Source organism: Carassius auratus, chromosome 16, assembly GCF_003368295.1.
Source record: "Carassius auratus strain Wakin chromosome 16, ASM336829v1, whole genome shotgun sequence".
Classification (NCBI taxonomy): domain Eukaryota; kingdom Metazoa; phylum Chordata; class Actinopteri; order Cypriniformes; family Cyprinidae; genus Carassius; species Carassius auratus.
The window spans coordinates 27081563-27106678 of record NC_039258.1 but is presented as its reverse complement, the minus strand read 5'-3'; the positions used below and the strand labels follow the sequence as shown (position 1 = coordinate 27106678).

At 36.3% G+C, this 25116-nt stretch overlaps 2 protein-coding genes across 2 annotated transcripts in view; one reads left to right on the top strand and one right to left on the bottom strand.

The window, feature by feature from the left end:
* Positions 1 to 1017: 1017 nt before the first annotated feature.
* pard6ga (par-6 family cell polarity regulator gamma a) lies at positions 1018 to 4636 on the bottom strand. The gene is made up of 3 exons (XM_026284973.1): positions 4411 to 4636; positions 3737 to 3959; positions 1018 to 2997 (listed from the first exon to the last, which is right to left on the bottom strand). The coding sequence occupies exons 1-3, from the start codon at positions 4474 to 4476 to the stop codon at positions 2045 to 2047; spliced, it is 1242 nt and encodes a 413-aa protein (XP_026140758.1). The 5' UTR covers positions 4477 to 4636; the 3' UTR covers positions 1018 to 2044.
* Positions 4637 to 11318: 6682 nt separating this feature from the next.
* jarid2a (jumonji and AT-rich interaction domain containing 2a) overlaps positions 11319 to 25116 on the top strand; it is a 43042-nt gene continuing 29244 nt past the window's right edge. Inside the window, exons 1-2 of the mRNA XM_026284980.1 lie at positions 11319 to 11911; positions 24846 to 24969. Of these exons, the coding sequence (XP_026140765.1) occupies positions 11867 to 11911; positions 24846 to 24969 (169 nt within the window). The 5' untranslated portion in view covers positions 11319 to 11866. The remainder of the gene's footprint in view (positions 11912 to 24845; positions 24970 to 25116) is intronic.

Sequence of the window (25116 nt, the reverse complement as noted above, 5' to 3'; positions counted from 1 at the left end):
AAGAGTTTATGGGATGCTTGTGGGGACCGTCTGTAACAGCAAGCAGCCATCAACCTGTAGCTGTCAGCTCCTCCTGGGAAAGCTCAGGCTGCTCCTGGACGAGGTCGATGAGGCCAGCAGGGGGAGCTCGTCCTGCGGTCTGTGTGAGTACCAGTTTCCTGATACAGTGATGATAGTGCTACAAACACTATTAAGAAGTTAGGGTTAGTAAGCATATATTATGTATTGTAAGCATGTATGTTTATTTAATGCTATGATCTAAAATTCAGTTTGTCTACACAGGCCTGGAGGAAGAGCACCAGATTCACTGTAGCTCAAATTGATAATGAGTTTTTAAAATAGGCTCATTTTCAGACTTCAGAGTTAAACAGTTGGGTTTTACCGTTTACCGTCAAATCCATTCAGCTGATCTGCAGGAAATAGTCCCAGCTAGGAAACTTCCAATAAACCTATTTTCAGGTGCTGCGTAATATCACTGCACCTGCGGCACCCATGGTACGGCAGCAAAGTTCCTTGATTAATACGCCGGAATGAGAATATAGTTCCTAGCCATATCAGCCTCAAGACTTTTCATTTTCCGTACACATTATATACAGAAGAGTCAAGTTTTAAATAGGAAAAATATAGAAACACTTTGGTCATTTTTGAGCGAGATGCTAACGGTCTAATCAGATTCAATGATCTATGCTAAGCTAAATGTGCAATCGTCAGACCCAAAGATCTGCTGAATGGATTAGAAAATGGTAAAACTCAACTGTTTTCAAATAAAAAAATGAAGCCTGCACACTGAGAACTACTGCTCCAGAAGAATTTAATTAATTAAGCTCAAGCAATGTTTCGACCTTCGAAGGACGAAACGTTGCTTGAGCTTAATTAATTAAATTCTTCTGGAGCAGTAGTTCTCAGTGTGCAGGCTTCATTTTTTTATTTGATTATAGTATTCAGTTGTCTTGCACCTGCATCCTATTTGGATGTTTGGGATGTGCACACCATTTGTGTGTTATTAAAACTCAACTGTTTAACAGGGGAATTGGAAAATGACCCTATTTTCAATACGCGGAGTGTTCCTTTAAGAACAAAGAGCAAAGAAATCCAATAAATTACAACAAGCATCTGTATTAAAAAATACTTAATTATACTAATTTTATGTTTGGATAAGAATGCAATTACACACAAATTACAAGTGCAATCATGCTGTAATGCAAATTTTGAAATGCATTCAGAAAATTTCCTTGATTGAGCTAATACAACACAATTCTTGAACAGACTTCATTTCATTTTGTGCAGTCAACTTTAATTGGTCAAAATAGATGTTTGATTAAGCAAACTGTGCTGGACTACATAATAAATGATAGAAATGTGTTGTGTGTAATAGGAATTTTCTAATATAATTACTTTTTTGTAAGAAAACATATGAGACAGATCTGGTAGAAAACAACACTAAGCACCAATTCATGAATCACTGATTCATGTGCTAATTAACTGAAAGAGATTCAACAATGTTAGTTTAACACATATATATTAACCTAAATTTATTGGGGTTTTCAGTTATATTTGTTATACACAAAGTATTTGAGTAGAAGTGCATTTAATTAAATGTAAAAGTGTTGTATTTTCCAATTAATTTTATTAAATGCATAGCTCACCCAAAAGTTAAAAAATTGCCTTAATTATTCAGCCTCGTGTAATTCCAAACTTCAGACTTTTACCATACAATTACAGTCAACAGTCACCATTGATACCAAAGGTTTGATTAATAACATTTTTCAAAATGTCTTCATTTTTGTTCCAAATAAAACAAACATACAGATTTGGGGGTCATATGAGGGTGATTGAATGTTGACAGAATTTGTATTTTGGATTAATGATCTAAGGCTTTTCAGAAAGTATTTCTATGATGGATAACAAAAAAAAAATTTCTTCACATGCAGTATCCACAGTAATCATAAAATTATCAGTAAAAACCTGACATGCAAGTAATTATATTATCGAGTAATTTATAAATTATAGTTCAGAGTTGGGTGGTGCATTTTCGGTTTATCTTTTACAAAATAACAACAATTCCATCTTCCTCCATTGCCCCCTGGGGCAACAGTAAATGGCGACTCAGATCTACGTGCCACGTGTTTAGAATGTCATGGGTACTGGAGCTTTCCTGTCTGATGGCTGGATTACAGCCGAAATGCTGTTGGGAGGTCCGATGCCCGTGATGAGGGACGCTGTGGTCAGTGTGAGGTGTATGAGCAAGACAAGGCTGAGAGTGATAGGCTGCAGCCGAAATGAGCGAGTTGGCCCGTCTGGCAGAAACATTGGGCCTGTAGCAAGTATTAACATATGGCTGAGAAGAATGAGAGGACGCTGAAGAACCCGGATGTCGGGACAGGTGTTTGATGGGGCTCTCCACAAACACATCTGCATCCTCTTCGCTTTCAGAGCCATTACCTAAACCATAAGCTTTCATTAACAAAGGTAGCCCTGGATAGCTTACGGAGTGCGTGCTCTCAAAATAGTGTCCCGAGCTTGAGGAACTGCAGCTTTTTTGCCTTATGTTGTTATGCTGGTTTGCAGGTTTCACTGTGATGATGAGGTTGTGGCTGTTTGCGATCATCATGTCAGTTACCTGATCCAAAGACTTCTGCGTAACATCAATACCATTCACTTCCAGGACCTGGTCATTAATAGCCAGCAGTCCCGTGCAAGCCGCCAGTCCTCCGGGAACTATGCGGGAGATAAAGATGCCCGGAACCTTTTCCAAACCGTATGGAGTAACCCTGACAGTGGTACCATCACGAATGTAAAACCCCAGAGGTCTGTCCGAGCCCTGGCGATACAGACGCACCCTTCGGTGGCATTCTGGTATGATGTCCACGTCAATGATAGACGAAACAGGGCGGAAGTTCAGTGGCATGCTGATCTGGAATGGTGTTTTTCTCTGGCTGACAGATTTCTTTCGTTTTGTTGTATCTTCAGCAGCTGTGATAAACTGGTCAGCCTCCTCTGTAAAACAGTGTGGACAGAAAGCTGTATGAAGCATTTTCAGCAGTTCTGAAATTCTTAAATCAGATGATTATGATTATATTTTTAACTTATATTAAAACTGACTGAGAAGAGACTTTCTACCTGAATACAAAAATGTAACTGGTTACAATTTTAGCTTAAATTTTATTTATTTGCAATTATTCTTACGTTTACATTTATTTATTTTTGTTTATATTTATTCTTACATTATTTCCAGAATTATTTTCACATTACTGTGGAACTTCTAAGAGCTGTGATAGAGATCACATGAACCAGGACGGAAAGCTACAAGATAATCTTCTCAATCTAACAAACAAACACAAGGAAATACAAAGCAATTATACTCAAGTCCATGATTTCTAACAAGATAAATCCCTTCCCTTTCTTCATTTTTCTATTCCTTCTTCTTTAAGAAGCTCAGAAGGAAAACTGCCTTAAAAAAAGTCTTATTTTTTAAAGGCCTTAAGGTTTTAAAATTATTTATTCCATATAATGAAATATCCACAATTTATTTTCATTCAGAAAGATGTCTTGCTGTATAAGTATAAAAATGTATATCCATGCTATGTATTTGAAAAATAATGCCCTTTGGTACACATACATTATAATATTTAAGAGGAATAGAAAGAGTACATCAACGTGTGTGGAGCAGAGATTATTTAAAAGGAAATTAAAGATGTCTGTATTAATAGCTAGCCTCTTTTCCCTTCCCGTATACCTTGAAGCTGAATGAAGATACGCAGTAAAGATTGTGTGGAGGTCACAGCCTTGCAAAAGTTGTCATCATTATTGATGGGCAGCAGCTCTCCTTGGACATCCGCATATCCGATAAGGACATCCATTTGCCATAAGTGATGTAAACGCACAATGAGCCTGTGGAAGTCTTTATACCTGCCAGGCTCACAGCGGTCCAGGGAAAACCTCCGGAATTCTGCACCATACTGTAAAGAGAAGTGAAATTGTATGAAATTAATATAGGCACCTTGAAAACACAATATCACACTTGTATGCTTTACTGGACAAGAAGCTGTGAATGACCTGGGGCTGCATTCAGTCAGCTGAAACAATGGACATATTTTAGAAGTGAGCCGTTTCTGGATATTGTGTAGGTTTTGATTGTTTAAGCTATTGTTTTACAAAGGTATTTCCTTTCAGTCTAATAATACTTAAATAAGAGCGCCAAAATAACCAGTGAGACACTAATAAGACACTAAGACACGTTCTGTCAAATCTGAAGAATGTGTAATTCCAAAAAGATTTAATAAAGTCTCACATAGTAGTAAATACACAGGCTCCCGCCAGAAACAAAGATATTGTATGGTTATATAATAAATGAAAGATACATGCTACAGATCAGTAGTCAGAATAAAAGTAGGCTACATGTCAACTTACTTTACTTTTCACCTCGAGGACCGAGCAGCACCGCAGAGACTGAGACTTTCTAAGCGCCCGGTTCATGTTGTCCGGTGAGCGGTCAACGAGCCACTAACCGACGACCACTCGGGTTTTGTTTGGCTCATGACAAAATAGCGTTACGTGTTCACACCACTGAAAACGCGGAAAAACAGGAGGATTGGCTTGTCAAAAGACGGGACAACACGGAAACTACGACACTGCCCAGGCAGTAGATTACAATATGTGTCTCTTATTATAAGACTTCTCTCTCTCTGTACACTGTATAAATAGAGGGACAGATAGATAAAAGTAAAATGTATATTCTAAAACGTAATAAATTATCATGCAATCTTCCTATGTAAATACATAACATAAAAGTAACAAACAAAAATACGTACCTAATTTTTTTCCCTAAAATTCATATAATATAGAATGTGTGCTGTATAAAGTATGAAAAGACACCCACGCATAACTGTATTGTCAAGTTTATTTTTTATTAATTCTTTATCAGCATCATGATATTTTTTAATGGTCAGAAATCTGAGAGACAAAAAAAAAAAAAAATTTATACTGTGCTGTTCAAATCTAACAAACACATCCTTTAATATCCTTTAGGCTACTGAATTAACATACACAAAGCATTTAAAAAATGACTCATATGCACAAACCACAAAACAAATGAAAAAGATTACTAAATCTATTAGTATTTCTATGTTTTGCTGGTTAAAAACAAAGGAGGAACAGATGGCTCTGTGTTCTGGCTCTATGCCTTGACTTCATCAGGAAGCTGGCCTCCAGTTACAGCGGCCAAGGCATTGGTCATCCACTCCACTGTGATCTGTGAGGTCTCCACGGTGTGGGTTCCTACATGACATTTGGGAAGGACAGCAGGGGATATGTATATAAACAAGAAGCATATCATTTATAACAACAACAACAAAAAACATTTAGGTTTGCAATTTATGAAGGTATTTCTGATGCAAAACAACTAAGCGTCTGTGACAGAGGTGTACCAGTAAATTTGAAGTCACAGACAAAAGTTGCAAACTCATAGATTCTTTTTCCTCTTCCACAAACACAATAGTTACACCTTTTCGAATCCTTCACAGCAGCTGCACAAATTTTATTCTACAAATCACAAATCAAGAAACTGGTAAGCTCACGTTTTGCTACTAATGCTGCGGTGAATATGGCGCAAAACCATAGACTGTATAAGTGCAAAATACATTCACACACACCTGCATAAAAAATGTAAAGTCACGGACACATTTTATACATCCGCGAATCAGTATTTGAATTCTTGCAATGAGATGTGCACACTTGTAGAATGTTTTTTTTACATATATATATATATACTTTTTTTCCCCTTGGATGCTTTTTCTAGCACAAACACAAGTGCATAATGACAATGGCATGAATCTGCTGCTACGAGTCTCAAAGCTGTTTTTCACTTACAAATGACAAGTTTAACACGCTCTCCGTTTTGCACCACAAATCACTTTTGCACCATGTCACACAGATATGTGGTGAAAAAGGGAGAGCATGTGACACTGCTATTCTATACAAGTGTGCAAATCTCATTGCAAGAATTCACATACTGATTTGCAACAGTAGCAAAACATGCGAGCATACCAGTTGATTTGTGATTTCGTAGAATAGGATTTGTGCACCTGCAGTGAAGGATTCAAGATGGTGTAGCTATTGTGTGGTGTTTGTGAAAAAGGAAAGAAAAAAGTTAGCAACATTTGTCTGTGACTTCAAATTTACTGGTACACATGTGTGGCTATTCTCTACAACTACTAATTCCACTGTCACAGACACTCAGTTATTTTGCACCAAAAATACCTTCATAGCAATTTGACTATCCTCCTTATAGTGATTTAAGCAAGTTTGTTTAACAAAAACATGCAGAGCAAAACAAACCACGGAAGTGGTTCGGGAAACATGACATCTAAAGCAGCAGCTCGTATAATTTTCTTCTTGAGAGCATCCACTAAAGCATCTTGGTCCACTACCAAGCCTACGACAAGGAAAGTAATTCTCAAACAGGGCTGCTTCTGTTTAATTGGATTGCTTTTTTTCCAGCCTATTACATTACCTCTGCTAATGTTGATAAAGGTGCTATTGGGTTTCATCATGGCAAACTGTTTGGCAGCAATCAGTTTGTGCGTCTGAGGGGACAGATTGACCAGCACCATGACCAAGTCTGACCTCTGTAACAGCTCCTTCATGCTTGCACAATATGTGGCCCCAGCTGCTCTCTCTTCAATCTCAGGCCTGAACATATAAAATGTTGTGAAATTAAATTAAAGTTTTACAGTTAGCCAATCTCATGTTAAAATATCCTGAACACAACCCATAAGGCCTTGTATAATTAAATATTATTCCAATCACAGACTCAGTATGTAACCTAGCTGAAAAGCACTATTGTAATTTTACACTACATTTTAAAAGGAATAATTGCAATATTGACAATATATGTTCATACACTATCTTTCACATTGGGGTGGGCAAGATGTTTTTATTAATGTTTCTGGAAGTTTCTTAAGCACCCCAAGGCTGCATTTATAAAAAAAAAAAAAAAAAAAAAAAAAACTCCAGCAATATTAAAAAATATTACTTCAACTTAAAATATGTTTTTTTTTTTTTTTGTAATTTATTCCTGTATAGCTGAATTTTCTGCAGCCAATTCTCCTGTCTTCAGTTTCACGTGATTCTTTAGAAATAATTTAAATATGAGGATCTGATGAACATTTCTCATTTTCATGAATTTTGAAAGCAGTTGTGCTGCTTCATTTTGTTTTGTGGAAAGGTTTTTGCAAGATTTAACAAAAGATTTTACAAAATACACAACATTTCACAGAATGTCTTTTGTAACATCTTACTCTCACTATTGGTCATTTTAATTCAACTTTAAATAAAAGCAAGTAAAAAAGAAAAGAAAAAAGAAACAGACTGACCTTGAACTTTTGACCAGTAGTGTATATCAGTGACTTTTTAATATTTTAAAGCAATGTCTAACTACTTCTTGTAGAAAATAAATAAATACAGAAAACTTTATGTATTATTCAAGCTGGTAAGAAGATGTTTAGTGACAGTGTGAATATTTCAATCCAACAGATTCACGTTCGATTCCTATTGTGGTAAAGGATTAAAAAAAAAAAAAAAAACAGAAGCCTGCTTAAAATGTTTACAAATCGTCTGTTGTCACGTTTCAGCATCGGAAAGTTTGACAGTTGCTGGTTACTCAATGATCAGAAGGGGGCGTTAGAAGCTCGTGAATTGTATTAGTTGACCATTTCTATCACAAGATTGAGACAATGTAGGCCTAGCTGTTTGATGGACGTGCTTCGTGTTTTCACTTGTACTCAATTCCAGATTTGACTTTTTTTCACTAGCACTTTATAATAAAGCACTTGTATGCTTTGCTTTGACAACTTTATTATTTTGGTTTAGCTTACAGTAGTTAATTTTGTAGCCTATGTTTTATAGTAAATTAATGATAAAAATGAATCTATAATCTTTTAAAATATAAAATCATATCATATATTTATATATAAAAAAAACACACTATAACAATTTAACTGTGGTGATGAACCAATCATGTAAAGAGTAAATTTGCCAAAAAATAATAATAACATTTTAAGGCCATAAATAAAATGTTGGAGGCTTTGACAGTTCGGAGGGACATCGCATTAAATCCAGAACTGTTAGTAAATGGCTATTAATGGTTGCAGCAGAGCTCCAGCTTTGCCTCCATCTGCTTGAAATTCACATGTAGAGATTCAGCATCAGAAAAAATTAAATATACTGAAGTGGAGTACATGTAGCAAGGTACATGTTTTCATTTCCACTGTCAAGGACACTAAATTCTTTTCTGAGCTATGATGTATTGTTTTAATGAACAAAGTGAGTCATAATTTGTTCATTTTCTGCATATTTCAGCATTGGCTACTCTAATACAATGGTGCCCGATGGATTCATGCTGAACACCCCAAGTCCATCTGCTACAGTTGAAGGTATGCCACAATAATGGTTCAAAACAACCATATCTGAGTGGTTATTTACCACACAAACACACATTGTATAGGGTCAACCTATTAGTTATTGATAATGGCAGATAAATAATCCAAATAAACTATAGTCATAATACCTTGTTATTATCGCGTTAACACATTAATTGATTATTTTTTATTATTATGAAAGTCAGTTGCTCACTGGCTTTGAATACAAATACAGTCAAATCATGGGTCACAGCAGGGGATGCTCCTAAACAAATTATTTAGGCTAAGCATCAGCATTCACAAACCACTGTCCACTGTTATTTTTAACAGAAAAGAATGCAACGAGCTCGTAATCACAACTCTATAAGTTGGAAACAGAAAGTTTCCGATAGCACGTGAACACAGCAGAGGAGCGCTTGCTCAGCACAGTGGAGAGCATTGTTTGTGCAACTTTGTAGTTTATTATTTTTAGTTGTATGGGATGCGGTGACACACATCCCTCTCACAATATATGACACGTCTATCGCTAAATAGCTTGTTTTATATTTAGTGTAGTTACATTAATGTTTAACTAAGTAAAGTTTTACAAGAAGTATTTTAACTGCTACTATGTAAAAGGAAAACTGTTGTAAAAAATCACCTTATTTGTTTAAAGTGTTTGCAAACCAATTGTTATTGCACTTTTGTTCATATAGCAGTACTTTTAAATGAAAAAAGCACAATACACTACTTTTGAATGCAATATTAGTTTTGTGCATATCAATCCGATTAATTCCAATTAATCGGAGACAATCATGCAATTATTCGTGGAGAAAAATAAAATCAGTTGCCCAGCACTAATAAATACATTCTTTAAACATCTTACCAACTCTTACAGTAAACAATGCACACTGTGGATCTGAAGCAGATTAATCTCTACCAATCTGAACAGTGTCCTGTCTTTGTATGAAAACTACTTCCTTGAGAGTTTGCTTGGTTTGGCAATCAACCAAAAATCTTCTCTGTTCTGCTGAGCACTCCTCTTCAAAGTCTAGTGCTCCACAATTAGCCTACATCTCTGCTTCTGCCCCAGGGACAAGCATGTTTTAAAGTGATGAATTTATTCTCTTGCCAGCAGGGTGGCCCATTATTAGTGGTGAATTACAGCATTCATAGTCTACTTTAAACCATTTTTAAAAAATGGGAGAAAATTCCAGACAAGTTCTTGTTTTGCAGACAGGCTTGTGTTATTTAACAAATCTTAGAGTACTACAATGTTCCTCTTTTTAAAACTCAATAGACAAAAAAAAAAAAACGGAATTCAGCCATAACCTCATGAATTCTATTGTATCCTAAATGTAGTGACTGTATTCTCACTTAAAATTCAGAATGTATGATATTTTTGAAAAATAACATACATCTTGAAAACTTTTTTTTTCCTAGTGGTTCTACAGTGGTTTGATTATTTGTATCCCAAAACCATTACCAACTTCTTTCAGTTTGCTTTTCCTGTCTTTGGCATTTACAACTCTTGCCAAGATCTCTGGCGTAATGAAATGGGCACTTGTGCTGTGATATGCCCCTGATATTTCTTGAGGTTATTTTTAATGCTGTTCCAATTAAACAGGCCTATCTGCCCTCAGGCTCAGGCTGAATGATAACATTTCTGGTAGACAAACTTCAGCAGATCTTTAGCTGCCCCATCACAGGAATATCCTATCTTGCAATTTTTGCCAACTTAAAAAAATAAATAAAAAAGAATTCAAGAACCAAAGGAAAGGATATGGAAACAACAATGTACATCTGAAACGTGAACTCTTGAGCACCCTTTACATTGTTATAAACATTATGGAGATGACACAGTCGCCCAACCATCCAATAAATAAATAAATATTTGAATTCTCTAATTCTAATATATAATTTCTCCTTTCTCTATTTTCTGTTGCGAATTGTTGGCTTTTTATGATAAATTGCTTGTGATTGTCCTCATTTGTAAATTGCTTTTGCTACTATCTAAATGAATCAATGTAAATGTAAACAATTTTTTGTTATAGAACTGTATATGATGCACGACTTTTTATTTGCAGCAACCCTGTTGTCTAATTCAAATCAATGACACATTGCACACTGTAATGGGAAAAAATACCCCATCAGTTTTATCCCCATATACTGGGATTGCTGATCAGGGTTTTTATTTTTAGAAATAATCCCTGGATTATCACAGAGAGGGGTTTGCTATAATCCTTAAAGACTCCTTGATTTCACCAACATTATCATTTACCATTACCAACTGTTATCATTTTATTTAAAGCAACATATAGGGGATACCTATACGTTGCTTTAAATAAAATGATAACAGTTGCTAGTTCTAGAAACCTATGGCCCTAAATGCATTATAGGTTTGCATGTGAATTGTATGTTTCTGTTCATAATTCACACTGATCCCATCAGTTAGAAATAATTTGTAACACCAAACTGAGTCTTATAAGACAATTTCGATTTTGATTCTTAGATCAAGAAGCATGGAAGTGATTTTATTTTTCATTGTTTGCAAACTGGTGACAATGAATGTTCTAATGCCATTCATGAAAATGTCAATCACCCAATCTTCATGACAATATAAATAACATATATATACATAAAGTATTTATTTTGTATACACATTGCACTTGTGGGCTAAATAACTATTATTATTTAGTCCCTTTCACGCGTCTTTGTTCCTCTGCACCTTCTTACTTGTTGCTAATTAATATTTGCAGCTCAGTCAAAAATACTTCGTGATAAGATTTATAATTCAGATGGCTGAAATAATGTTACAAGCATAGATTCGTGCAATCCTTCGTGGCAGGCTTTTTAAATGTACCGCGAAACGTGCTGATGGTGAATGATAGGACGGAGTCTCCTATGAAAGACGCCACTAGGTCGCAGTACCATCGGTGCCATTGAGTTCACACAATATGAGGGAGCACAGCGGCAGCCAAAACCCAACTCTAGATTTTTCAAATTGGTGCGTTTGACTGTTTTGCACCCGCATAATGTAACAATAATCGATACATTACAACCTTCGCGAATGGAAGCCAGAAGCTGGCTTTTATTTTGACTGCAAGAATGTGGTGCGGGGAGCACTGACAATACGCTGTTTAGCTTTCAAATGGAAGAAGATTGGCTCCTCCAGCTCATTTCGGTGGATATGTTGCCGTTGTTGTTTTTTTACACAGACGCTTTCTAATCGCCATGGATCTTCGGATTTGGATTCTTTTACCTCTTTGGTGTATTGAGCTGTGAAAAGAAGACAGGCTACGCTGATCGACCGGGATACAACATTCTCAGCCTACCTCGACATTTTGCTTCCAGGGATTTAAATAATCACGTGCTACAAACAACGGAAAGATTTTTTTTTTTTTTTTTTTTTTAATAATCAGAATTTATGTGGCCGTCTGACCTTTAATGAATCCAATCTGGAAGGCAAAATGAATAGGGAAAGGCCGAAGAGAAATATCATTCAAAAGAAATTTGTAAGTGCAAATTTGACGTTTAATCCATTGCGTGACCATCGAATTCAGTGGCATCTGCCTCTTAATTTGCATTAATCACGTCGCTGTTGTCCCCCGTTTTAAGTTATCATCAGGTTTGTGACAGAATTAGGTCAGATGTTATAAACGACCAGTCCATGAACCATCTTCTATTTGAATTAGAGCTTAAGGACAGGGTGGCCGATCCGTATCTTTCTGTTGACCCAAATAATGCATTGGTCTTTTGAAGTGTACCTTGTTACGTTTCGCATTTCCGGTGTCTGTGACATGTTACTATGTTGATTTCCACTGTCAGCTTTGTCATAGAGTAGCTCCAGTCGATGTAGACGACCGTCTCGCGACACTATAGCGTGGTCAGTTTGTTTGTCAGTGTGTGTGTTTGCGGTCGTCATTCTGTGAGTGTGTGTGTGTGTTTGTGTGTAGGGTGGTTTTTCAATGTCACGAGAACTTAGCTTGTCAAATTGTGGGCAGATGCTTGTATTGTGGTTAAGGCTGAGGTGGTTTACAGCCTGTCTCTGACCTCCTACTGGTTAGATACTGTAAGCAGACTGACCTCTTTATTATATATGTAAGATAAATGCTAAAACTGTGCCTCCTAGCCCTCCTGCTGTCACATAATCAGATGTGTTTGTTGTAGTCCAATTAAGTAATCGAGTCACGAATGATCAAACTCATCTCCAAGTGAGGTATTAGGGTCATTTCTCTTGTTTGGTCCATCAACCCTGTATCTATTAAGTAATTCTGATCATTGGCATCCAAACCAAAGCTAAAGGTTGAAATAAAATACATTTGAACATTTTTACTATAAATAAATGGGTATAACGATATTATGATATAAATAAAACACAGACTTTTAGATAGGTGCCAAGGCTAAGGTCTATATGTATTACCTTTTCATCTGTGTATGTGTCATATTTATTTCTAACTATTACAATTTGTTATAGTTTAATTTTGTGTTTTTAAATATAAAAGAGAAATGGTTTAGACTTTGAAGACCTATTACTTAAACTTGCATCTATAGCAGCAGTTGTCAATCTTTTGCTTCCAAGGCCTCTTTTGTCCACAGCAATATCTGAAGGACCTCCTCTATGGTGTATTCTTTATAAAATGCTTATGACATTTTATTCATTTATATTATTTTTTTCAGGTATTGAAATGACACTTAAAATGAGAATAACTCATATATCCAGGTTTTTCAAGATACATGGGAACAGTTCTGGAAAACCTGTTTTTATAAAGTAAAACAGCAGTTTTGCGTTATTGTAAATATTGAAAAAATCTCCGTAAACCGAAGTTGCTACCGACTTTATTTCAGTGTAGTGACATATTTCCAGCTGAAATAGAATATTGAATAGAGGGCGGGGTTTTATTTTTGCGCTCCTCCTCTTTGTCTCTCACTCATAGCAGTCTAACTGTTGGAGGGGCGTGTTTAAGGATATTCTGTGCAAGCCGTCAAAATGACGTCATCAGCGAACGAATGCCATTCCAGAGAGGAAGTAAATGTTCAGGTTTTGATTAAAGATTACCAAGACAAATTATTTTTTTCAGCGGATTAACTCGCCCTGATTAATTGTTCGCATCAAGACTAGCAGTGTGCGCTTGTAAAGTAAATAAAGTCAAATTTGATTTCATGTGGACTTGAAGTCACCTTGAGGTCCCCTTGAAAGTTTGCTACTGCCCCCTAGTGGGCCCCAGACCCCTGGTGGAGAACTACTAATCTACATCCCTTTGAATATAATCTTTTGAGCGTAAGACCAGGACAAAATGCTGACATACAATTCTAGATTTAAAAGCAGATTCCAGCAATAAAGAAAGAAAGAAATTGTATAACAGCAAAATATCTAAATATAGGAACTGTCATTCTTTGAGGGTTACCATTTCATTCAGTTGCTGTGTGATGTCTATGTTTACATTGACTCTCTGATGTTTAATTGCTACACGGCTTGAAGTACAAGCTCTGAACATTGAGTATGGTTGTATGAGGCTGGGAATGATCAGTTTAAAGATGATGGCTGCTTTGTATGGCGCTCTCTGCTTATGGCTTTAGCTGGTATTCGCTGTAATTCTTTGCAATCCTGTGGATCGAATACAGCTGTTACTTAGATGTTTAGATATGTGATGCACTAGCAAAAACACACTTATAACGCCTCATGCTGAAACCAGTCAGAGTTCAGTGTGAAGGTAATTTTATGAACAAACCTCTACTGTCTTTGAAAACGCATGGCTATGAAAATAAATAGCAGATTGTGCATATTGAGACTGAGAATGTTTTACATTCCTTCTTCTTTCTTGCCAAACCGGATATGGTTGGTTATTAAATCAACAAAGGGATCAAGAGATTTCTGATTAGGATTGTATGATTCAGCAGCAAAGTTGATATGTCACTTTCCATTGTAAACCGGTCTGTATTTACACAGAAACTCCTCTGTTGCAGTTCCCATTATGCCGTTTGATCTCATTCTTTCTGTTTAGGAATATTACACAATGTCATTCAGGATTAGGTGGGGTTACAGCACACATTATTACTGAGGATTATTGTAACATTATTGAAGTGTAGTGTAAATGAACAAGCTGCAGAAATGAAGAAGGCTGTAAGAAATCGCGTTTCACGCTTTCTCCTGAGCATCGTATGTGAAAACAAATCTATTTAATGTGACAACATCAGAGCAGAAATTGGCAGATATATATCGCTCTGTGTTTACAGTGAGCACAGGCCTGCCTCACATGCCAGAGATGGCCATCTAAACTGGAAGCTCTTGTGTCCCACACATTTTCTTTGGCCTCAGCAGTCAGAGATATCTGATATATGTTTAGCTCCTTTAGACTCATCCTTGGCATCAGTTTGCTTCTCACAGTAACAGAGAAGTAAAGCCCATGCTACACTGACCCAGTTTAGGCAGGGCTACATTTACAAACACTAGAAATACTATAATTCATTCAAACGGTTTGCTTTAAACTTTTTTTTAATTTTTTAAATCTGGAATTTATTGACTGTTACTGCGAATCTTGACTAACTGGTTTAGTGGGGTGGCTTAAACGATAAGAAGTCAGGCTGTTAACTCAAAAACTGTGGGTTCAATCCAAAATAATGGTGATGCTAATCTATTTCATTACCATTTTTAAACTTTTGGTTTGGTCCTCATCTCTGTAACTGACAGAGACATAATGAACCTTTAATTTCATCACAATCTGTTTTCACTTTATTCACTGGATTGGTTAATATGTTTCAGTGCAGTTCAAGATTTTGGTCTGCGTTTGTATGATATGATTACTAATGTGGTTTGAAATATAGGGCCCGAGGAAATACTTGGTCACACTTTATATTACAGTGTTCATTTTACTGTGTATTTACATAAGTAATGAATAATACTAATGGACTACATGCACTTGCTGTGTAATTATTTTGTAGAGCTGACTGTTATTATATTAATTATAGTAACATGCTTATATGAGACGCTGGCACTGTAAAATTAATTGTTTAAAAAAGGTCTTTTTGTGCTATAACACAATAGCAACAGAACTGACGTGGTGTGGGATGCCATTAGTTCATCATATTGATCTCATTCTTTAACTTAAGAGTGATTTTTTTTATAAATTTGAGTGCATTAAAATTATATTCCAATTATATTCTTTTCAACTTTCTGTTTATCAAAGAAGCTTAAAAAATTATCACTGTTTTCAATATTGATAATAATAAGAAACATTTCCTGAGCACCACATAAGTATATAACAAAATGGTTAAATGAATCTAAAAGGATCTAAATGAATAATATGATATTATTAAATTAATTTTGTAACACATGAATCTTTGTAATGTCCACAGTTAAAACACTGGATAATATTTGTCTGTAATGAGTTGACAAATAAGCAAAGTAAAATGATTAATATTGTGTGTGCAATCTACTACGGTATGCACTTTTGGGATTTCAGGGTACTACTGCATTTTATCTGACTAATTGAATTTTGTTCCTGTGTTACAACTCTTCAAATAAAACAAAGGATGATGTAAAATCTGCAGGCAGCTTGTAATGGCTGCTTCATCCCTCCGTCTCAGACGTGTCCAGCTGTGCACTACTTGATGCAGTCATCCCAAACTCCAAGGAGACATATTGTATCAGAATGGCCTTGCTAAATTGGGTAGTTATTGCTGTGATGTTTTTTATCAAGAGACCTGGCTTTGGTCTATTGATTTAATGGCTTTTTAATTTGTTGTAGAGATAATACCCTTGTATTTAAAGACTTCTGTCAAATTTAGACAAGCAAATATTGCTGCATTTAGTGTATTCCGGCTTCCAGTATGTGTTTCAATGTACTTCAAATACCAATACCCTTAAAGGTAAAGGGATTCTGTTTGTTTGAAGCATTTTTAGCTTAAAAGTAATAATTTTATGTGTGAATCTCGAATGAAAGAAAGACTTGTGACTTGTCTCTATATACCTCATACTACTTCATGCATTTTACTAGATCACTGAGTTTTTAAATTAGTTTTAATTCATCCAACCACAAGTATATTGTTTAATGCTGCTCATGTGTATGGAAATAGAGGGAGAAGGGTTCATATGGTAAAGCAGCCAGGTTTGCCACTGGCATTCTCCTGTTGTCATGGCAGAAGAAGGGATTGTCGTTGGGTGGGTCTGTGCTTCCTTGGCTCCGTCTGCAGCAATCTGTCTTCACAGTAAGGTGAATGTGTAGAGAGTGCTGTCACTGGAAACAAAGTGTCCTTGATAAGCAAACCTATAGGATGCAGCGCTACAAACAGGCTTGTGGGAACTCCCCTGAGCATCGAGTCCTTTGTGTTTATAGTCAGTGAGGATTGTGTGCCACAGCGCTGCTGAACCTGGGAATACCAAAACATTCATTTGCAATGCAAGCATGAAGATCAGCAGCTGTGCTATTGGGGATAATTTATAATGTGTTGTTCATTATTTTCCATCAGGACTGGATGTGCTTTAAAAAAGCAAAGAGATGCAAATGCACTGTTCTGAGGAAAGGTTTTTTTTTTTTTTTAATTTGTCAATCTGCACACGTTATTCTAGTAGATTTTCCTGAAATGTAGTTCTTCTGCACCCATATTGAAATTCTGTCTGATGAAAATGCATTGAGAATAATTTTCATGTTGTGTCCAATAATTGAAAAAAAAAAGTGTAAAAGGGCAAAGAAATTGGCAATTGCAAAACATTTTCGAGTTCAACCCTTTATCAGTTTCAATTCCCGAGAAATGGCTGATATTATTAATCTATACTTCACTGTAAAAATTGCTTTTCAAAGTTGTAAAAAATTGGAGTTTGTTAGCACTATTTCAGTCATTCTACTTCAGAATTTCATGGTTAACTCATTTTCTTTATAAAATGTGCCAGCAACATATGGGAAAAAAATCTTTCTGGTGTAGTAAAAAAAAATACAAAAAAGAAATTGCACTTTTTAATCTAAAGGGTTTTAAACCACTGCAATAAGCTATTATCATACCTTCAGGTTAGTGCTAGATGATGGAAAAATGATAGATATTCTTAGATAACCGCTATAGGGCAGATATGTCATGCATCCCTGTTTACAGTCTCTGTCAATACATTTCCAGTTCCATGTTGCTTTTTAGAAATATTTCATGTTATACAGAGTTTTTTTTAACTTCATGAATGCAATGGATGTGTGACACTGAGGGATGTTGAATGGCTTATTTGATAAGCTTATGCCAGTCATCATTCACGATCGATTGACTGCTTGTACATTGCTGATAGGCTGCTTTTAACATCAGGTTGTTGGCCCTGGGTAAATAGTAGATCCGTTTTTTCTTTCATGCCAGCTTGCTTTTGTTAACATTAGTAGTAAGTCAGCTGCGTGTGTGTGTGTGTGTGACTGGTCTGAGACAGATGGGTAGCAAGGTCAGATTTGATATGTTGGCAGGCTGGCCCACAGCCCGTCTGCTCCTGCTGCCCTGTTTAAATTTGATCTGTGTGAAGCAGCGCTCGCAGACCCAACTAACATTGGCGAGCTCTGTCTCAATCAGCGTCTATGCAAAACTTCAGGTAAAGATTAAAGCTTTCCCAATACATTTCCTATTTATAATGCAAGTTTATTTTGGATTGAAGCTGCTGAAATCCATAAGGGAGCAATTTACTCAATAAAGCCATCATGTTTAATAAAAGCCATTTGACAAGTTATCTGTATGCAAATCAAACCCACACACTAAATTAAACAAGCTTCAGTCTGCAGTCTATTATTCTGCCATTATTGCTCTGACTTTGTCCTCTGTTGTTTGGTTTTTGCTCTTTGTTGCTGTTCCGGTGCCTTACTTGATCTTTGGATTATAGACTCCCAATGTAAACATATAAAATGTAGTCCTCTAATTCAACCGATATATGTCACTATGAAAGATCTGCATTGTGCTTATGGTGAAAGACTTATCCTTATGACTTCAGACACAATGCCACCTTTATCAATAATTGACAGGGTTGCTGGCAGCGTAATAAAAACCAGCGCATGGTCAAGAGACATGTGGTGAGAGATGCTGGTGTAATTGTAAGAGCTGCTCGGAGCTACATGCACAAATAGCAAACCGATGTGGTTAAAAGGAAGATGCATATGAGGCCGTTATCACAGAGGAACTGATTATGACAGTTAAATGGGCAACATGAGTGTTTAATTGATTTATAGGAGATACTGGGCTCATGTGCTGTCTGTGATTGCTGAATTTATATGAGATCTTGCCTTACATGGAAAGTTCTACTGCACATGAGTGCATGGAGTATTTTATTGGGATAAACGAGCATGTTTAGTGATAAAAGAGGAGTTACATTGTTGCTTTTCTTTTATGAGGTGTGTCAGGCTCTCTTGCTCAAATAATAGACCAGGATATCCTAGAACCATTCACTTAACTGTCAATTTTCAAGCATCAAGCAAGCAGATTGCATTTGGAATTGGCAGCAGACTTTGTGCTGGCATAAAATCAGTGAATTTGGCCATAAATCCAGAGTGCTTCTGTCCTCCAGTAATGCACAGGCTTTGTGCTTTAAATCTCCTGGGATATAGACCCCTTTATCAGTCTTCTGATTGAAGGAGAAAACCACAGTTTAAAGCCATATTAGAGCATTGACATATTTATATATTCATATATTGTGTATTTTATATGGTATAATTCAACATTTTTATTTATTTACTTATTTTTTTGTGAAATAAATAAATACAGGTTTATTTAGCAAGGATACACTGAACTGATAAAAAGTGTCAGTAAAGGCTTTTCCCTTATTACTAAAGATTTCTGTTTCAAAAAAATGTAATCTTATTATAAAAATTGTAATGATATTTTACAATACTGCTGTTCTTACTGTATTTTTGACCTAATACATTTGTGAACATAAGATACTTATTTGAGAAACAGTAATGTGGTTGTATATAAGTGTTTTCAATTGATTAAAACATTTAACTAATTAATTACTATTTTAATCATAAATATATGTTCACATTGAATGTAGAATCACCGTAAAAACTGTATATTTTAAATATTAGTTTAATGCCATTTTTCATGAAATAACATGAAAGAAGGCAAATATCACCAATTTCAACACTGATACTGATGCCTCTGCGAAATATATTTTTCAAGATTAAATTAATAATTGTAGCCATTCAACATTATTGTAAAACTTGTGGTATCATTTGTATCATTTAATAGGCCTAGACTGTTAACAGAACATTACAAAATGTTTTAATTATGTTTAAATAATTTAAATGTATTTTACATTAGGTTTAGCCTACTTAAAGCAATCTTCACATAAACACATTATAATAATTGTCACTTGTCTCTGTCAATATCAGCTCTCTCTGTTTGAAGACGTGTCAAAACATTTTCAATTTATTTATTTTTTACATTTTGTTGAGTATCATTTTCAGGCAATGACTGTCTTAAGCCTGGAGCTCATGGATATTACCAGAGACTGGGTTTATTCCTTTGTGATGCTTTGCCAGGCCTTTACTTCAGCTGACATAATCCAGTTTTTTACCTACGAAAACTTTTGGGTTGCTTTTGCTGTGTGTTTTGGGTCATCGTCCATTTGTACTATGAAGCGCCGCTCATTCAGCTTTGCTCAATTTGACTGAATCTCTTGGCAGCCTGTATAGTCCTCCACAGTTCAGAATTCTTCTGGCTACGTTTGTCCTCTGTCACGTCATCACTAAACACCATTCACCCAGTGCCACTGGAAGCCATGCATGCTCATCCCATCTCACCGCTCCACCATGTTTCACAGATGATGTTCAGTGCTTTTGATCATGAGCTGTTCCAAACCTTCTCCAAATCTTGTTTTCTTCCCGTCATTCTGGTACAGGTTGATCTTAAAGGGGTCATATGAAATTGCTAAAAAGAACATTATTTTATGTATTTGGTGTAATGCAGTGTGTTTATGCGTTTTAATATTAAAAAACACATTATTTCCATTTAATGGACATTATTGTTGCTCATTTATGCCCCGCCTTTCTGAAACACATAGATTTTTACAAAGCTCATCGTTCTAAAAAAGCAAGCTATAAGCTTATTGGTCAGCTATCCAGTGCGTTGTGATTGGCCAAATGCCTCAAGCATGTGACGGAAATGTTACGCCCCTTAGCATACTGTAAAGCAGTCTCCCAGCACGGCAAGACAAAAACAAAAAAAAAAACCATTATAAACAAGGCATTTGTTGCATCCAGTGGGGACATAATTTCTGATTATAATGACTTATACTGTATTTTTAAGCATTGCATTTCATTGCATATCACACTGCATAAACATAAAACCATGTCTGCATTTGTGATCGGTGAAACGACAAACAACAATTGCTGTTCTACACTGCTCAAAATTGCGTTTCAATCATCCATGACAAATTATTTCAATATAAAAAATGTACTTACAGGCTGTGAGTCAGAAGCGCCAGACTGTCTTTACAAAGTATGAACTGCCCCACTTTATAGAAACAGCCGTTTTGCCAGAGATGCATTGTAGGCTACTGGTTCAGGACTCATCCTCCATAAAATCTGAATATTTGGGTTAAACTGTTCTGGAACAGTGTTCTTAATACAACATAACCACTGAGTTCTTGTTGTAGCCTTTTTTGGAAGACCAAACAAAGCAGTTTCGCTTTCACAACAAAACACACAGCGTCTCAACATGGCGGGGGAAACAGTGAGATTAAAAGTTACGCCTTCTTTCTTTGCAAGAACATTTGGGCGGCGTTATGCAAATCTTCCCACATAGTGACGTAATATGTTGGGGGCATGTTAGACTGAGCCATTTTAGCTAGGAGTGGTTGACTCTTAACTTTTATAAGGAATATCCCTTTGGATTTGAGACTTTAGGCTATGGGCTATTCCTTAATTATTTCAATCAACTCCGCAGGTAAAAGGCCTGGAGTTGATTCTAAATGTATCATTTGCATTTGGAAGCTGTTTTGAAGTCTAACGTTTGTCTGATTCATGTGGTCCTTTGACCACATGAATCAGACAAACGTTAGACTTCAAAACCAAATCAAATCCATCAGAGAGATAGCAGGAACATTAGCAGAGGCCAAATCAACACACACGTATTCCAGAAAATCACTGGCGGTGACTAATCACAGGACACATTATGTGTATTTTCTGGAATTTTATGTGAAAGAGGTTTTGACAGTGACATGTCTACCTCCTGGAGAGTGTTCTTCTTTGGCTGGACGCTGTGAAAGGGTTTTTCTTTATCATGGAGAGGATCCTCTGATCATCCACCACTGTTGTCCTCCATGGACGTCCAGGCCTTTTTATGTTGCTGAGCTCATTCTTCATTTCTCAGAATGGACCAAACGGTTGATTTGGCCTCTTCTAATGTTCCTGCTATCTCTCTGTTGGATTTGTTTTGTTTTTGAAGTCTAACAATTGTGTGTTTCACCTGCATGGAGAGCTCATTTGACAGCATTATGAGGGTTCAGCTTCCAAATGCAAATGGCACACTTACTGTAGAATCAACTCCAGACCTTTCACCTGCTGAGTTTATGAAGAAATGAAATAATTAAGGAATAGCCCACATTTGTCTATGAAACAACTGGTGAGTCAATTGTCCAGTTACTTATGGTCGCTTGAAAAAGTGGGGAGATACATATTACAGAGCTGTAATTTCTTAACCTTTCCTCCAATTGTTATGAACTGAATCCCAAATTAAAGCCCAGAGTGTGCACGTTAAGCCCATATTCATTCTATAACTGTGACTTAAATATGGTTTGGTCAACAGCTAAAAGAAATCAAATTTGGGCCTGGGTCTAAATATATAACTTTATATATAAACAGTTGTTCCTCCATAACTGCCTGTCTGATGTTTTAGATTAAAAATATTATTATATTAGTGTTTTTATTGTTTCTTAGTAGTTTATTTTTTGTGCAGTGTTTAAAACCATTAGTTTAAAGTGGTTTCAGTTGATGGGGTTTTGTGGGGTTCATATTATAAGATAAGCATTTCTGTCTACCATTCTACTGATAGTGGCTCTTTTTGTGGGACCCTACTTGCATAATCTCATAAATAATACAGCTTGGCTCTCGCTCGTGAAATGTCATATCGTTTTGAGTTCACCCTGACAGGGACTTTCACATGGCCGCCACAGTAGACCTGTGGAAGAGCGTCTCCATGGTGACTAGAAGTTCCCCAGAGAGTGCCACTTTCTTCGTGTGCCACGGGGAGGCCCTAAGCTGGGGTCAAACACTTCACATCATCCTAATCAGCTCAAGTATTTCACATTGCTGTCACTGGGGGGAGGGCAGCACGATTGTGATTCTTGTTCTCTGGATCAGTTTGCATAAGGTACATTTGTAGTGATAACTATAAATCACATATGTAAAATATCAAATCTGGCTTCATGACAGTGCCAAATGCAGTGACAACCATATGACATTCCTCTGCGTTTGGCCTCTGGCCTCTCATGCTATAGAACTGCTTCCAGAGGGCTGGCTCACTTCACTTCAATGAAGGAAATTGGGTGAATGTGAGCAGTTCACAGGGTTACACTTTTTTTCTTCTTGAAATGTGATGCTACTGGATAAAATTACACGATTTCTAAGTGTTCACCTTACCCTTCATGAACTATATTTAATATAAGATATATAGATAAATTGTTTGTATGCTTGCATATTTATGTCTGTCTATCTATCTATCTATCTGTCTGTCTGTCTGTTAGAAGTGGGTGATAAGACAAAATCTTAATATCATGATATGAGTAGTTTTATTTTGCAGTAACAATTTAAATCACAGTATGGTTATTTTGCTTCAAATAAGGTTTTTATAATATCAGAATCTCTGATTCCATAGGAATTTTGTATTTCTACCATGTACTAATAGTGTCAATATCACAAAAACTAATACTAGCCTAAATATAAAAAAAGTTCACTGAACACAAGTAAACAGTCAGTGATTAAATATGAAACAAGGACAAAAAAACTATGGTAGAACAAATAAATAATAAATGCTACATTGTCTAATCAAAAGTTTAAAACACTTTTGAAGAGCAGTAAGAGATGATATCTTTTGTTGGTTGATTTAACATGAATGACAGACAGCGGGAATATTGCACTGCTATCACTTTAAGAGCTGCCTGGATCCAAAATACTGTTACATGTGTTTTCTTTCTAAGTTGTTTGCTTTCACTTTAGACCTAAATTACTGTCTTTATGATTATACTTGCAAAGACAGGCATTTTGACACATACAAGTGTGTATATTTAACCGTTCAAGGCCAGAAATGCATGCAGCAAAAATAACTCCATTTTGTTCTCTTGCAATCTACAGTATGAGCGGTCTTCACGTGCATACATGCACCTCTCTGACAGTGCTCAGAAACAGTATCTTAGACAGCAGGCACGTATAGTAAAATGAGTTCTCTTTCACTGTGGATTAAATTTCAATGGCTTAAAATCACTCGTTTTTTTAAACTGCAGTGCTTGATAAAATATGTGCAAATAATACGTTTTCGTGTCGAAGATGTAGCACAGCAATGTCACTTGAGCGTGTAGCCGCGATAAAGAGAATAGTCCTTAAATCTCTACTTATTGGCAGATTTCTAATTTACTGGTTAATTGGGTCCGACGTTTTATCACCCTCCCCTTCTTCTTTCTTTCATACTTTTAAAAATATAACACTTCATATCTCAAGAAGAGGGTTAAGTGCAACCTCCTGAACCATTTTACAATCGCAGAAAAAAGGTACAAAGCTGCCACTGGACACCCTAAAGCACAAAAGCTAAAAGTAAATAATATGTACACTTAAGGTACTAATATGTTACATTTAAGGGTAAATGAGGTAGTAATATAGTTTACCCTAGTGACAGCTATGTATTGTATCGTTTCCCTTGTAACTAGCCTGTTGGTGGACAATTTAGTGAGAGTGCAACACTAGAGGACATGATTGAGACCAAGCTTGGTTGTTACCCCATTTCTGGTGATTTATTGTGACGGGCTAAATCAACTGACTGTTATACTAAAGAGATTTAACAGTATGTAAGAGATCACTTTACTGAATGAAAGAGATGTTTTGAGGCTTTAAGAGTAATGTGAAAAGCATGGACATTCAGCTACCTAGTTTGAAAGATGTCTTACTACAGCACATTAGGTAATCTGTGGGGAACAAATGTTATACTAACACTGAGAGCATTTGTTGTGATTGCTTTTGGAGCCTTCAGTAATAAAAGGCTTTCTGACACGTGCTGGAATGGAGAAACTGCAGCCAGCTACACTATTTATAGCACAGTCTTCTGTCGGTATAGCTGTGGTCTCACAATACAAGAGTTTAATTTTTTTTTCTTGTCCACTATTTGACTGTTGTTTGACTAATTAACCCAAAACGGTTTGTTTAGAGAGCACATTGTTCTTGTGAGATGACATTAGGTCACATCTGTTTCATTTTTAGAGCACTAAAATAAGCTTTTTTCCTTCTGCAGGATGATAACGATGGGATCCCGTGGTCAGAGGAGAGAGTGGTCCGCCGGGTGCTCTACCTCTCACTTAAAGAGTTTAAGACCGCTCAGAAGAGCAAAGTGGAGAATGGCACTGGAATAGTTAATGGTGAGTATACATCTTTTCTAGAGCAGTTCTTCTGCGATCTTGTCTACAGAAGGATACTGACCTTTAGAACAGCTGCAGCAAAGATCTCACTCTTGTGACCCTCAACATCTGACGCGGCTGCATTCAGCTGCTGTTCTGAACCACTTT

Excerpts from the sequence above, each read along its gene's own strand:
- pard6ga (XM_026284973.1), bottom strand. The coding sequence starts at position 4,476 with ATGAACCGGGCGCTTAGAAAGTCTCAGTCTCTGCGGTGCTGCTCGGTC. Across the intron at positions 3,960-4,410 it reads TCCTCGAGGTGAAAAGTAAA|TATGGTGCAGAATTCCGGAG; the intron begins GTAAGTTGACAT and ends TTCTCTTTACAG. Across the intron at positions 2,998-3,736 it reads TATCTTCATTCAGCTTCAAG|AGGAGGCTGACCAGTTTATC; the intron begins GTATACGGGAAG and ends ACTGTTTTACAG.